This window comes from Nipponia nippon, unplaced genomic scaffold, assembly GCF_047370975.1.
Source record: "Nipponia nippon isolate SJK-2023a ecotype South Korea unplaced genomic scaffold, ASM4737097v1 scaffold_3, whole genome shotgun sequence".
Classification (NCBI taxonomy): domain Eukaryota; kingdom Metazoa; phylum Chordata; class Aves; order Pelecaniformes; family Threskiornithidae; genus Nipponia; species Nipponia nippon.
The window spans coordinates 97,087,894-97,103,620 of record NW_028262347.1 but is presented as its reverse complement, the minus strand read 5'-3'; the positions used below and the strand labels follow the sequence as shown (position 1 = coordinate 97,103,620).

The 15,727-nt window shown below is 36.0% G+C and overlaps 1 protein-coding gene across 3 annotated transcripts in view; it reads left to right on the top strand.

Moving 5' to 3' along the window:
- NRG3 (neuregulin 3) overlaps positions 1–15,727 on the top strand; it is a 422,606-nt gene that overhangs the window by 379,849 nt on the left and 27,030 nt on the right. For all 3 annotated transcript variants that reach the window (XM_087767347.1, XM_087767348.1, XM_087767346.1), the window contains exons 5-6: positions 9,091–9,193; positions 14,364–14,490. In XM_087767347.1, coding sequence (XP_087623473.1) covers positions 9,091–9,193; positions 14,364–14,490 — 230 coding nt within the window. The remainder of the gene's footprint in view (positions 1–9,090; positions 9,194–14,363; positions 14,491–15,727) is intronic.

Below are 15,727 nucleotides of genomic sequence, written 5' to 3'. Positions count from 1 at the left end.
AGAAAATGTTGCAAATTTCTTTGTTCAATGGAAGACCGGTAGGTAACATTCAGACTTTGTAATGCATTACAGTTATGTGGATTTTCTTACCTTAATTTCAAATGGTTTCAAAACCATTACATGAGAATGGACAACAGTGCTGTCAACACAAAGGTAGCTGGAACTGTGCAGACTGTCTGCTTGGTTAGTGTTTGGCTGTGAAACAATTATCAGCATCTTTCATGCCCTCCTTGCCTGCTGACTTAGTATGATCATGTCACCAAGAGTGGTCTGATGGTGAAAGACTTCAGTTAGGGGTTGAATTTGCATCTCTTGGACCTGCAGTAGAAGCTGGAGGTACTTGGAGCTGTGATTCTCAGTAAACAGAAGTGACATAAAGAGTAAGACTTGATGGTAGATCATGAAGTTTTAGCTATTAGCTAAGAGGCTTTAGTAACTAAAACACCAGTGGTTTTAGCTGTTAGTTCAGTAGCTGTTAGTTTTAGCTATTAGTTCAGTACTGAGGTACTAGCAAGCATAACAATGGTACTCTGAAGAGGTTTTGCACCACCTAGACTTGCAGAGTACTGTAAAGGTTTAAAAACCGCTAGCCATCCCACTGGAATTTTCTTTCAGTGCATTTTTGCAGTTGGCTGCTTTGGTACCACTCCATTGCTATTCATTTTCTGCTGGCTGCATGAGTTGCTGCTGCTGTGCTCCCGGTGCTGTCCCGTCCCTGGTGGATTCCCGGCACCGCCTGTCGTGCCATCCGTCGTGCCAGGAACAGCACTCATACAGCATTGACACTGTGGTTCTCGCATGTGCAATGTGAATACTCACAAAGAAAAAGCGTACAAAGAGGGGATATTAGGCTCTAAAGTTTCTTTCACAGTCAAAGAATGAGGGGGCAAATTGTTCTGCCTCATCATGCTGTTAAGATTTGGATGTTCCTATTCACCAGTGTCTGCTTCCCCTTGCTATTCTCAGTCTCTTTTTCTTTTTCATTTGTGGTAATAAAGACAGAGCTTTCTGTGTCCAGAAACCAGTAACTGATATACTGCTTGTGGGACTAATTGCTGATGGCTGATTGAGTTATAACTAAATTGGATGAGTTTGGCTTGATGACTGGAGTATCATTGTGGGTCAGTGCCCTTCTGCACCAAACAATAGGAGATGACAAAAGAATAGGTGCTTTGTGGGTTCCCATCCCCCTCCATTTCAGACATGACGTGGTCTTTCTGGGGGAAAGGGGCACCATTTCTTTGAAAATGCCTGCTACTTCCCTGCTCTTTTCTGCTGAGAGCTGTTTGTTTCTTTTCTCAATTGCAACTCAGCTGCAGGAATACCACAGCATATAGGGCCATGTGCAATCCTTACTGCCCAGGAAAAACTTCAGTAAGTATTTAGCTTTGTATCTCAAATCCACAAGTTTTCACGTGAGATTAGAGGAAGACTTCATCTCATTTAGGTGTAGCTGGTTTGCCCAGAATTTCACACCATATCATCATGATACTATTTCTTCAGCAACCTGATGCATTTTTAGTAGAAATGCCCTCAACAGTGGTCTAACATAAAATAAAAATGAAATGTTTCAGATCTTTTAGTGGGTTCTTTTTTTCTCCACCAGATATCAAGTTTCTCTCCTTTGGGACTGCTGTTCCTTAGGGGGGGCAGCTCTTTAGCCACTCATCCCTTTCACACATCAGCAGTAAATGCAGGCAGCCATCAGGCAGGGGGATTACTGTGAGAGGATCACAGTTTTAGACAGCTTTACCCTTTTTATCATAAGTTTTTTTTCAGTGTGCTCATTGTCTAAAATACTGCCATAGATTTTTAGCTGTCAACCTCTATTAAGCAGGTAACTTTTTTTCCCCTATATCCAGACTGGAGGTTGGGGGAGGGAGGAAGAATGGCCTTCGTATTTGTTTTTCTCTTATACTTAGCAAACTCAGGTTAAAACATTTATATTCAGGTTGTATCAAAAATGAATAAGATAAAAGCAAGGTTCATCTGTAATTTTTATTCTTATTAGTATATAATAAGAATGTAGTACAAGTTAGCTTACTGGGTGTATTTTTGCAGTAATAGGTCTTAGAGAAACTTAGAATTGCTATAATAAATTCTAAAACTGAATCTTTAAAAAAGGAAAATTTGCGCATGCACACAGACGCCGATGAGACTTAGGTAATGAATTTTGTTGATAGATGACTGACCTTATCCATCTTAGAAATAGAACGAAAGTAGATGAAGTTCATAATAGAATTGGATCATCTTACTCGTAAATTGTCAATACATGAGAACTCCTAACCAGACTTTTTCTTAAAAAGGAAAAAGCTACCTCTCATCCCTTAGCTGCCTGTGGAGCTATTTCAAGCCTAAGATTTAATAAATATATTTCACTGAATGTACTTAACCAAGGCTTTGAAAGTTTGTTAGATTTGAGTTCTGGGTATAGCTGACAAAATTTCCCAAGTTCCCTGCAGATAAAAGGCAAGGACCAAGGACTGTTTCTTAAGAAACCCAAGTTAAAATTAAATTACCTTCAGAATTGTGATCTTGCTGTTTAAAAGTACTTACCAAATTTTCACTTCATAACAACTAGCATTTATTAAGAATATGGGCACCTTTGCTTCTTGATTATTGCACTTCAAGTATTGTAACCATAGACAACACTAGACATTCTTGTGTAAGGTTAGCCTCTCTTTATTCCTTTTTTGTAAATAACTCTCCACTGTTTGGCTCATTTTATTTTGTGGGGTTTTTTTAAGGATGGGTTTGATGGAAATAATTTTTCAGGAGATTTTGGTTCATTAATTTTTGCATGAGATTTCACCTTTCACTCACCAACCTAAAATAGCTCATTGAGAGGTCAGGGTTAGAGCACATACCTTTGTATTCCTTTTCGTGATGAGTCTATAACATTATACTTAATTCATTGCTTCATTTTTAATATTCCATGCAAACCTTGGGCTAATGCAACATTAGTATGGTAGAATCAAGTACTCAAAATAGGTCAGTCTGGTTGAATACTCATCCTTTCCTTTTCTGCCTTCTGTATACACAGAAAATGATCTCACTAGTATTAAATACCAATAGTCAAACAACGTGTAATATCGTGCAATTATAATATATAATGGGCTACATCTATTTCACTTTGCTTTCATTAAGATCCTTCTGCTGTGGATGTTCCACAAGTACAAGAAAATGTATTTTGTTAATCTTCATTACAATCAGAATCATTGAACAGTTCTTCCCAAGAGAGAATCACTATCGAAACTATTAAATAAATGCTTTATGAACTTTTGCCAGCCCAAGTCAGCTTGCTCTGATTCCAGTTTGACGTGTGAATCTGTGCAACTAACCTTGACTCTGCCCTTTCTGTAAACGATAGCAGATACAAACTTCCGCTTCTAATTTGTGAACCCAAGTGTTTTGAAGCCCTTTTAAAAGGGAAATTCTACCCAGACAGGCAAGAGCTGAAGCAAGAAAACTCAGTGTCTAATAAAAGTAGCTGAGAATTAGAATAAAACATGGTATTTTATGTGAAGTAATTCATATGCTCTTAAAGATGTTGGAACAGAATTATCTAGGGCAGCTTTATCTATTTTATGTATTTGCATAGATTTCATTCTTTTAGAGGTTATATGTTTATGTTAAATTTTATTACGTTAATCACTGAAATGGAAGAGGCAATATTATCCTCATGGTTACAGAAAGAACAAGGATCTTGACTTACCTAAGGTCAAAGAAGAAATCTGTGAACTGTGACTTGTAGGATTTCAACTGTTAAATCATTCTGCCTTAGCACAAGCTACAGCATATGGCAGTCAATCTGTACGGTAGGTTTTTGCAAGTGAAAGAACAGAGAAAACTCTTGGGAGAGTTGGAAGTCTGATGCTGAAGCAATCACAGATTTTGTGGAACACGCAGGCTTTTTTTATTATCTTCATGAATTAAATTTAGAATGCCTTATATAGTTCAGCACTTGTCACACATAAATCTAAGTATATTGAGAAATACACTTTAACTACTCTCTTGCCTTTTAGCGTATGGGAATCCGTATTTTACTGGAAGTCTTGACGTTGTGTATGGGGTTTCCACATAGTCCTCCTCAGTTGTTGTATATGGGACTTTGAGGACACAGGACTCTAATAAGAGTGTAAGTGGCACATGATACTATTGAGGTTCACCTCAGTAGCAAGGTTCTGGCTCTGCAGGACATTCCGATACAATATGGCATGTGAAGAGGTGTGTCAGTAAATGCACAGGCAGGGAATGAACGAAAATGAAAAAAAGTGTGCGGCAATGAGGTTACAGCGGAGGTGGCAGTGCCCACTTCGCTGCACCTGCATGGCTTAGTTTTTGCATGGGGACCAAAAGAAAGCCTGTCTTCGTGCTGTCTTGTAATTTATTAAGGAAAAGCTGTTTTTGTGTTCTATCCATTAGGCCAGGCTTCCTCTGTTAACTCTTAAATGGCAGGGATTCAGAAAAAGGTGAAGAACATCTCTGAATTTTCTGGTGAAAAATAAGTCATAGAATTATTTTCATAAAGTTTTCATTGGCTTTTATCGATGGGAGAAAGCACATGGAAATCAATTATTTGTCATACTGGGCTTTCCACATTTATTCTATAGCATATTGTTACTTGCAGCAACGCAGAGCAGATCCATTTAGGGGAGGGAAGTGAGGAAGGTAAGGGAATGCTGAATGCTGTTAGGGTTTGTGGTGCTTTTTGGGCTGGGAGTAAAAACTTCAGCAGAAAAATTAATCTGCACATTTACTCATTTTTTTTCTTTATAGAGCAAAGCTTAAGCAATGCATTCGTATGGTAAATGTCGTAATTTCTCAGTTGGCTCAGTTTGAATATTCAGTAATTATTCTCTGTGATGCTTGTGACCATATTGAGATTTTATTCAAGAGCCATTGAAATAAGCACCACAAGGGGGAAAGCTACTATTTTTATGTTGTTATCATTTTGGTTAGGCCACTTACACAGTGCTGTTCTTCATATTTGAAATACCTTTCAAAGACATTTCAATGAATTCAGAAAATACACAATAGAACTAGAGGATCCAGTGATTATGGCTGGTAATGATACTGTGCTATTTAGGTGCTAACAAAGCCTAACATAATCTGTTTTAATTAACTAAATTATTTTTTCTCAGTAATATGGTTAGAAACATATGTGGTTGTTTCTCAAGAACCTTGTACCAGTGCTCCTCCTTTTATAATAAAGTCACAAAGAAGAGGCAAGTTTCATCTTATTTACACAAGAAAACTACCATATCCTTTAGAAGTAACAAACATGAAAAAAAAAAATGTGTCTACCCTACACTTTTTAATCCTCTAAAGACTTATGTGTATGCTTCAGTGGGTCTTTCACATGCATAAAGCAGACAGATGACAGCCTTTAGGAATAAATTTTAAAGAGCAAGAGAATAAAAAAAAAACCAAAACCCTAGTACCTGGAATATGGCATGTACTTTTTTTTTAGTAAGAGACAGATGAAATGTGACTGTGATGTGAGTGCTGGAAGAAACTTTGCTGCTGTGGGTCACCAGTAGTCTTTTTGTGTTTCCTAATGGAAGCAAACGTGTGAGATAAGCTTAGAAAAAGGAGCACTTAAGGCACCTGAAGTTGACATTCAGTGGCGTGACGTGACAGAGGTGAAGGGAGAAGACAGTTTTGTAGCAGGAATGAAAATAAGAAAGAATCAATAGTATAAATAAAAATGGGCTACACATGTAAGTGTGCACAGTGAATAGGGACTTGTCTATGGGAACCCAACCTTTCAACAGACTTCATGTCCCATATGAGTTTGTCCTGTCTTTATGTTCTAGGAAGATCTTTCTTTCCATAATTTTTGTTAAACAAAATAGTCTGCATCTAAACAGTTTACTGTGTTAGTTTTCAGCACTGTAGTCTGTGGATGTATTTCTGTTGGTATAGGGTACGCATTTTGTATAATTGGAATGCTTGGTGGAATTCATATTCTGTAGTCTTAACTCCTCAACTGGATTATTCAGGAATATCCATGGCAGTTTATATTTTGGTTTTTTAGCTGAAGTATTTTCTTGGCTGCTCATTAAATGAAGAACCCTCTCCCAGAGTATTTCTTTCAATAGAATATAATTAAGGTGATTTACTTCACAAGGAATATATGAATATATGTGAATAGACACTTATCATAATTTCAGTCACAGATTACCTTGGGAAGTAAGTTTATATCAGTATGTAAATACGTGTATGCACGGGTTGATGCACATCTTCAACTAAGGAGAAGGAATTTTCAGTTCTTCTCTTTTTTACATGTTGAACTTCTACAGCTTTCTGTTCTGTGAGAGCAAAAGTGCTTTGCAGTACTCAGCTGTAGCCTTCTGCCTTATTTAAAGGCCCTATTCAGTACACCTTGGCTAGAGAGTCTCTCAGCTGTGCTATATGTGTTTAGAGCAATAGTGAGGTTACATCAAGGCAACAATGAGGAGACCTTCAAAGTTTACACAGAGAGACAGATTACATTTTTATCAGTAAGAAGGTGGGGTTTTTTTTAAAAGCCAATGTAGAAGATTAGAGAATGGAAAAATGCTTACCTGATTATATTTTAAGATGTTAGAGACAAAAAATGGTGGAGTCCAATACACAAAGATTTAAAGGATCTAAAAAAGTGAACAAAGGTGTCTAAGAAATGGAGTAAAGTTAATCAATAAGTAGTTCTTTAAATATGCACTGTACAAAATAAACAAAAAGGAAAGAAAGCATTGATCAGCATGTGTTAAAAGCTAGTGACAGGGATTAATCTGACTACACAGGAGACTTAAATCTTCACATAGTTGTTTGAGGAAGATAATGTTGTCTAGTCTCTGAAGTGCTTTTATCTTGGTAAGACGTATTCTAAAGCATCTTTAACAAGGCAGTGATAGCTATTTGGGACTGACAAAAGACCATAGCTGCATTAAACTCACTGTTTCTCAAAAAAATAACAAAAGAAAAAAAAAAAAAAGAAAGTATTTAATGAGGACTTAGGTTGAAAGAAAAGCAAAATTAAGCCTGTTTGCACACATTACTTAAATCAATTTCTTTTAATAAACTTTTTTTTTAATTATATGCAATGTTTGAGTGAAATTACAGTTCAGAAGTATGTATGTTTTAGTTGTCATCTTAGGCAATAGGTGCTGAAATTGGTATTCAGACAGAATAGATTAACAATTGCTGAACTGAACAATTCTTTAACTATTTGCAGTGTGATCTACCTCAACATAAGAATTCAAAATTTGTAAGATTCGTTCGTTGTGTACTGCAGTGGAAATGGAAGGTGGATAATTGTGTTTACACAGGCTAGTAAAAACAATTAAACACAACAAAAAAAGAAATTAACCCCCCAAACATTTAGTTCGTTGCCAATGAGGACTGACTGTCTACATGCAAATTTTATACATGCCAATAAGGAATGGGCCTAAAGCTCTACTGGAATCAGTTTTACTGCAATATTATCAGGATTTCCTATTGAATTACAACCTTTCCAGATATATTTTAGACATGTAAAAACTGTAAGTTACTGTATTTGCTTCATTTTATTTTTAAGACAATATTTTAAAAGTACAGCTTTTAGAATTTCAAAATTAAAGGAGAGAAAAAAGGCCAACAGGAGCTGAGGACATTTTGCATCTTAGAAATGGCTTCTGAATCACTGGTGTTCTTTGAGTGAGCAAGTAAAGAAGTAATTAAGAAATAAAGGTTTGGTACTTGTAATTTTATTTGAAATAGCTTATGAAAAGGGACTGGGACAAGAGACAAATGACTGTATTTAAGATTCCAGATGTTTAGTAACAGCACTGTGATATTCATTCTTGAGAAATTAATAATTATTACTGATTAGGATACTGCACATAGTCTTCAGTCATTATAACACCAGATAGTATTTGACTGAAGTTCCATTTAGATGTAGATTTTTTTCAATATTTTTCTAGATTCACCTTGATGTTGTCATATAATATTTTCTTCTTACGAACCTGAGACTTATGAACCTGGAACTTGGAGTTATTGTCACCTACCTGACAAAAGTGTCTCATATTCATATTGATGGCGGGTCTGCACTGAAGATCTCCAACCTAGAAAGGAAATGTAGGTTTGTCAGTGCACAGTGCTTGTACTGTGCTTTGATAATCCTACATGTTGGCTTTCTACCTAAAATATATGAATGAAAATACTGTTTTGTATGTTGCATGTTTGGAGAAACTGATCTTAAAAAATAACACTGTTTAGCATGTTAGCACTTTGGACTAGAGTAGTTGAAATAATTAAAATAAAATATAACACTTAAGGAGCTGTTGATAAATTCAGTGTGTGAAACTCAGTTGCCTATCAGCTTCTCTCTGCTGTCATGAATGAGTGTTTTCTCTCATTTTCTTAGCTTTTTTCTTTTTTTTACTTTCATTCTGTTCCTGTTTTAAAATTAATTAAAAGATTATGAGATTTATTAAGGAAATTTCTTTTTAAAAATAGACTCCTATGAAAGCAATATCTGGTGCATTGTAGCATAGTAGTCATTGGGTTCCATCCAAGTTGATTGAACTAATTGTTTTACTGTGGTATGTTGTATGTAAGCTTCAAGTACAGGGAATGACATGGGAGTAAGGCATTGTAATCACCATTCAATCAAAAGAAAAAACTTACATTTTTTGGGTAGCTAAAAAAGAACTCTGAATCTTCTGGGACCTTGTAAGAGCTCTGATGGGTCTTGCCTTAAGCCAGAAAAACTCCATGGCTGTAGGGCTCTTTATCCTGTTGACAGTAGAAGCTTTCTAAAAAAAGCTGAAAAACAGCATGTAGGGCAGAGAAAATATTAGACTATCCAGATTTTCATTATAATAATAATCTTTCAGTGTGTATTGGAACCATTTTTATAAAACTTTCCTAGGAGGCCACAACTCTAGGAACGTTATTTAGATGAGAGGTTCAGAGAAGCATCCATTCTGTTGAGGAATTGGCCAACCCAGACCTCCAAATCTCTCGTATTTGTCCATCATTAGTGAAACCATGATGTGCTGAAATCCACTTTTCGCAAGTATTGTTTTCTGATGCTTTCATAATTCTCAATTTTGCTGTTCACAGAGAGCGAAGAAGTGTACCAGCGCCAGGTGCTGTCTATTTCCTGTATCGTCTTTGGCATAGTCGTAGTGGGCATGCTTTGTGCAGCGTTCTACTTCAAAACAAAGTAAGAGCCTTCGTCTAGCGTGTTTGTTATTTAGCTTCTGTCCTTTTTATGGCTTTACAATTCTTCAATTTCTCCCCTCCTTTTGAAGCTGTCATTATCTCTGGACAGGCTAGAACACTTCCCCATGGCCACGCTATCTAAGTCAAAAAAAAAAAAGTAAACAGGAGTAATATGTGTTCTTGTTTCTATTTTCTGATATCAGGAAAGAAGTGATTGTGTCCTTTCCAGTTCTTTTTTTGATGATAATAATTTTGTGTCTTTTACTATCAGTGCAATAATCATGTTCCTCTTTTGAAAATAAAAGTTTAAACATACCATCTCCTTTTTGCATTTCATTTCGTATCCTTGAATGTCCCTTTTGTTTCTGTATACTGAGAACAAAGGTAAAGTTAGAAATGCAGAAGGAGACAAGTTCTCTGCAGATATCTGTAACCTGTAGCTAGTAGTTGTAAACTGCTGATGTAGTTGCATAACTGAGTATCTGTAATGCACAAGCACATTGAACTATCCAAGTACGGTGGAATCATCTGTACTAAACTATTTTCACTTTCCACTCTATTCTTTATCTTCTCAACTAAACATTATTTTGTAATATTTATTGTTATGTGTGTAATTTGAGTTGCAAAAACCTCATAGCAATTACATGACATGCTTGTCAGTGCCACTGTATCTATAAATATGTTCTGTATGGTTGTCATCCCTCATTCCTGTTCCAGCTGGAGCTAATGAGAGAACACATATCAATATAAATAGTACCTGCATGAGGTTAGTCACGAAGGCTGAGCATCAAAAATGTGGACATTTGCACTATTTAAAAGTTTGGATGCTTATCTGAATCCCCCTTTTTAGAATTTATTTTAATGGGTAGGAAATCTGATGAGGAGTACTTTTATTTAAAAAAATATAAAATATTTTGACATTTCTATCAGGAAAAAAAAAAAAAAAGAAGTTGGAAAAGTCACCAGATCTTTCTTTATTTTTTTTCATCCCCCCAAACTTCAAGGGTAGTTCGTGCACGATTTGAGTGAAGATTTGAGTTCGTTCATGTTTCATCAAAACACTCCTACCTGTTCTAATGTCTTGAGAGATTTCATTTAATTGTTCTTTGGACCTACAGCGTGACAGTGATGCTAGCTGGGAGGATGCTGTGGCAGGACAGTTCCTCTCTGCAGGCTCCTTGGTTGTAGTATAAATTGTGAAGAGAGACAGCTGTTTTGCCACTGCATTAGAAATACCATTATGCATTTTAGATCTGCAGAAGAAAGAAAGAGAGGATAAGGTGTTCCTGTTCTTCCTGGAAAGGCTTGGGGGTTTTGCTGATGAAGAGAGATTCAGAAAAGGCAGAATGGGATTGTCAGTTGGAAGGACATGCAGTCAACAACTGAGCATAGTGTGAATACAGTGTCCCTCTGTTATTCAGCTGTGCCTCTCTTGATTTTGCACTGTTGTAGGGAGTGGTGGAGAGCTGGGTTGGAACAGCCTTCCAAATACCATGACTTTGATGAGGTTGTGGGGAGAGCTGTGTCTAAAAATAATGAGTAGAAATAATGGTTCAAAAATGAACTCGCAAGACAATAGTGCTTCATATCTCAGCAGGAGGTGGGGGTGTTGGGTTTGGTTTTTTACCTGCATTATAAACATGATAGTTAAGAGTTACTGGGAAGAGTTGAAGTATGCTTACGCCAGATTCTGGGAACTGAAGTTTGAAGAGTAATGAAAAAATGCGCACCTCCAGTTCAGTCAAGAGGTCTTATCAGATATATGAAACATGGTAATGGTAAGATACTAATCACTCCCTAACACCCTGGCTGTGGCTCCATCTGGCAAACTGTCCAAAAAGTAAATAAGAGTGTCTAGACCGGGTTGCATAGAGGGCACATAAAACAGTATTGTAACTCTGACATTGGCTAGTGTCTTAAGGGTGTAAAAACCAACAAATTTAAAGTGCCTCAACCCTTATCATATGTTAGCTTTTACTCAACAGATTTTTAGGAGCTTCCTCATCAGGCAGATGTATCTTGATCATGCTTAAGAGTTATCAAAGCATTCCTCCTGCATGGGGGATAATCCTTGGGTTTAATTTGATATATCAAAAATTTAAAATATTGCTAACAGCTACAGAAAGTCTGAACGGTGCACCCTTTAAGAAAAAAGTTTCCATGAAGACACTGACTTTCTTAGTCTGACAATTGTATAATACCTGCTGCTAGAAATATGCATTTCCCTATGCACCATTAAATTAAAAGTCCTTCTTTAAAATAAATTCAATCTGAGGAAGTTTAGAACTATAATTAAACACTATGCCCTTCCAATTATTCCTTTTAGGGTAATCAAGAAAGTGCTGTAAGTGTTAGCAACAGAGGGAGAGTACAGTAATGGGCTGCTCTTTATGGCTTAGACTTTTATAGATGACTATTGACTTTATTTCTTTCTGAAGTAACAATACTTTATTGCCGAATATCTCTAAAGTAGAACACATAAGGCCCGTTTGTTTTGAAAACAAAAATCATAAAATAAATATATTAATCAGTGAATAACTTTGAATTATTAATAGTTTCTAATTTTATAACTGTGCATCCTATAGTTTGGCAACATGAATATGCATAAACCTAATATTAATGTTAGGTCGTATGATCATAAAAGGAACTTAATTATTAGATTGTTTCTCTCAATAAATTACCTTCGGGAATCTCAATTGTAATGTTAAAGACTGCAGCAGGGGAGCTGAATATTCCAGTTCACTTACATGTGTTTATAGGTGTAGAAACAACTCTAAACCCAAGTTTTCTAAATAAATCCAAATTAGAGTTCCAAAAATTTGTAATTTGTTTTGTTATTTTCCTGATTAAATTCTAAGAACATTGTATGTATGGGAGAGATTCCCAAAGTCCGATGCTGTGATCAAGTTTCACTGTCATTGTTTAGACTTTATATGAAGTCTCCACTTAAAAACAGTCATCAAAAAAGACGGGATGTTCCATAACCATTATGGAGACCAACATGCAAGTGGCTGGCTTTCCAGTAGGACATACGGATATATATGCATATTTCCTCAGTGTATGTAATTTAGCTGGTCAGAAAATAATTATTCATGCAAACTCTCGAGTTGCTTTTATTAATTTCCCCTGAAATTTTATGAGAAGCTAAAGAGTTCATTTTGACGTTTTACAAATTAAATTATTCAATTTCATTGGTTGCAAAAATGAGTAGATATCCAAAAATGTTTCTGAAAGAGATGTTTCAGAATCAACCAATTTAATTTGACACTATAATCCTTCAGATTATATATCTATTCAGATTATTCTGATATTAACTTTACAAGTTGTTTTGGCTAAGGAAGAATTTTAGAAGTTTAATAAGTTTTTGTGCTTGAGAAATTATTTCCTCACCCACCTATATTCATAAATCTTACTAATTATGAGCTCCTAGCTATACTCAAAACATGCCACTCATATTTGTAACATGCTTGCAATATAAATTCATTCTTTTTCATTCGCCATGCTGTTTCAAAATAGGATGTAAATAGAAAGCATAAGAGATACTTATGGAGACTAAGATTTATTATAGTTTATGACCTGTATTCAGGAAACGTGTTATAACAAATACCTACTTCTAAGCAGGTGCTTACAGCTTGTTCAATTTAAGCAAATGCTTAAATTGTGCAATGCTGAATGAGAACTAAGGGACTCAAAGGCAGAGGAAATCCCACATACTTATTTTAATATATTAAAAACTATATTATTAAAATTGAATACCTGAACTGTGATACTTCTCACTGCTTTCTTTGATATTGAGGGAACTTGTTCTTTCTCACAGTTTCCCCCCTTGATCACTTAAGTAAGTCATTTTCCTCTGGTTTGTTACGCTGTCCTGCTCTAGACACAGACTGCACTGAAAGAAGTTAAAATGACTTTTGTACTTCAATTGGCATCAAATTCATTGGCCTAAGTCAAATAAGATGCTATCAAACTTGATGATGTCACAAGGCTTTCAGCAGCAAAATCACCAGAAATTTTTCAAAATGTTGCTGAAGCTTCTTTGCTAAAATTTCAAATTTCAGTATAGAAAGACTATATTTCCTTTATTTCTTATCGACACTTCCCTGAAATCACTTCCTTCTGAAATTTGGTTCCGCAACAATTGCTGTCCAGAAGCTGCTGGTGGCATAACAAAGTGCTGCTGCTGCTGACAAGTCCCTGACCTTACTGGGCAGTTTCCAGGGCCTTTGTAGGTTCACTGCTGGAGACGCATCTGCTGGGGAGAAAAAGGAAGGAGGGAAGGAAGGAAAGAAAGAATTAAAATAGTATTGTGGAGTTATTTCTCATGATCATTTAAAACTGATAGACAATGTAGCCTATCAAAAGAATGGAGACTGCTAAAAGACCTTAAATATCTTTTGCTAACAGTTTTTGCCCAGCTAAGATATCTGTTTGGAGAAGATAAAAGAAATATTTAAAATAAAGTTTGCTGCCTCATGTCCTCAATCATGTATTGAACTTTAAAACTCAGTTTGCCAATATAGTGCGGCAGAAAGAGAAAGCCTTTATTAATAGTGTAGTTACCTCCTGAATATTGCAAGTGATTCATCTAGTGGTATTACTAGCTCTGACATAGTGGATCATAGTATAATATGTCTAAAACAGCCTCAGATACTGTACTGATGTTTTTTTCCAGGTTTAAGCATGTAAGCAAAAGCTGGTCTATACAAGATACTGGGTTATAGATCAAGTCTAATCAGCTTCTAGCAGAAATCTTTGATTCTTCGACACTTTTGATAGCCAACAGGGGCTAGTGCCTGCTGTATTTGCCAAAATCTTTGTTCCAAATCAGAGCAAAATGCTTTTTTAATATTCAGGCCTACTTGCAAGCTATTGTTAAATATGTAATAGATGATCTTACAAAACTCTGCACTACAACAACTAGCATGCTATTATAGTAATCTGAGAATAGAAGATATTTTAAACAAAAGAGGTCTTTTTTTTTTTTCCTTTATTAAGCTCTCCAGAAAAAGGCCACTGCATTGAAATATTAGACACTAGTGAATTAGCTCAGCTGGTTAATCTAGTACAGTGAAGTTTTGAACAAAGGGAACCATAGCTATAAAAATATCATGGCTATAGTAGAAGATCAAACTAGCTCTTTCTTACATGAATTTTATTTCTCTCTGCAGGAAACAAACAAAGCAAATTCATGAACAGCTGAAAGAAACACAGAATAGGAAAACCTACAGCCTAAATGCTTCCAGCATGATGGCAAAGTCAGAGTGTATGGCACAAAGCCGAGTCCAGCTGCAAAATGTAAGTAATCCTGCCAGCTACGACACTTAATAGCCTGGCTGAGTTTCTGCTGCTGATGGCAGCACATTGCCATGTTGCTATTAGCATCTGAGCAATGGGAACAAGAATTCTCACCTCTTTCGTAAAATGTTTTCTATCAGGCCTGTTAATGGAAAACACCAAGCAGGGATTTTTTCCTAAAGTTATTTAATGGATCCTAGTACATTTTGTTCATGTACCTTGCTGAGCCCCCTAGCTCTGCATTCAGGAGTGGAAATTACTGTTATAGTTTCCAGCAATACCTTAGCTCATATGCATGGTTTATAGGTGAAGTGGGGGTCCTTGATCTTAAGTGATTTCAAGTCTTCCAATAGTTAACAAACCTGCATGAAAAAATGTAGAGATTTGTCACAGTTAATCCAGAGTAAATTCAAAATCTAGAACTAAATTTACACATGTAAACTAGTGCCCAAGGGAAGATTGTGCGGATGGTCTCATTTTCCTGGATCTTGAGTTAAAGGGATTTTTTATACCAGAAGGAGATTAGTTTGTTCAAACTAAATTTGAAATGTATTTAGTCATTTTCTGTATATAGTTATATGTAAGTTAATACAATCCCACAATCATGAAATACATAAAGCGTATTTGAAATAAGGAACTTGAAGGCAAAGGATTTATTTAGCCCTGGATGCAAGGTATTTTCTAATGCATGTCCTTCTCTTCCCCCTGGTAAATACACATTTAGTGCTGTCTTATTTTGAACAAAGTCTTTGGAAAAATTGAGAAGGATCCTGGTAGCAATACAATAGGAAATCATAAAAGATGTATTGAAGCCTTTCTAAATGCTTAACTCTTTTTAAAAAGTATCTTAGTTTTGCTTAAAGGGCTGACGACCTTTTTTGCCAGATTCCATCAAAAGCCCACTTAGCCACACGTCTCAACTCCTGGTTTACATCCAATTAATGTAGAAATAAGTATAAGCCCTTTTAACCAATTCAGGGTAAGCAGAGCCGCCATGCTATGACAGAGGAGTTGTCAGAGCATTGCTTGTGTTCACTAAAAGTTTTGCTTTATAGGAGCACAATTGTGGTCATGATATGCTTTGTGGTTCAGGAAAAATATGCTATTTCAAGAAGGAAAATAGATCCACTAAATTGACATAATCACAGTTTAGGGAACCTTATGCAGTTCTTCGTTTCACTTTCAGTTCATTCAGTCACATGTTACTTCTAGCCCCTAAAAAAAAGCTGTTGGAAGT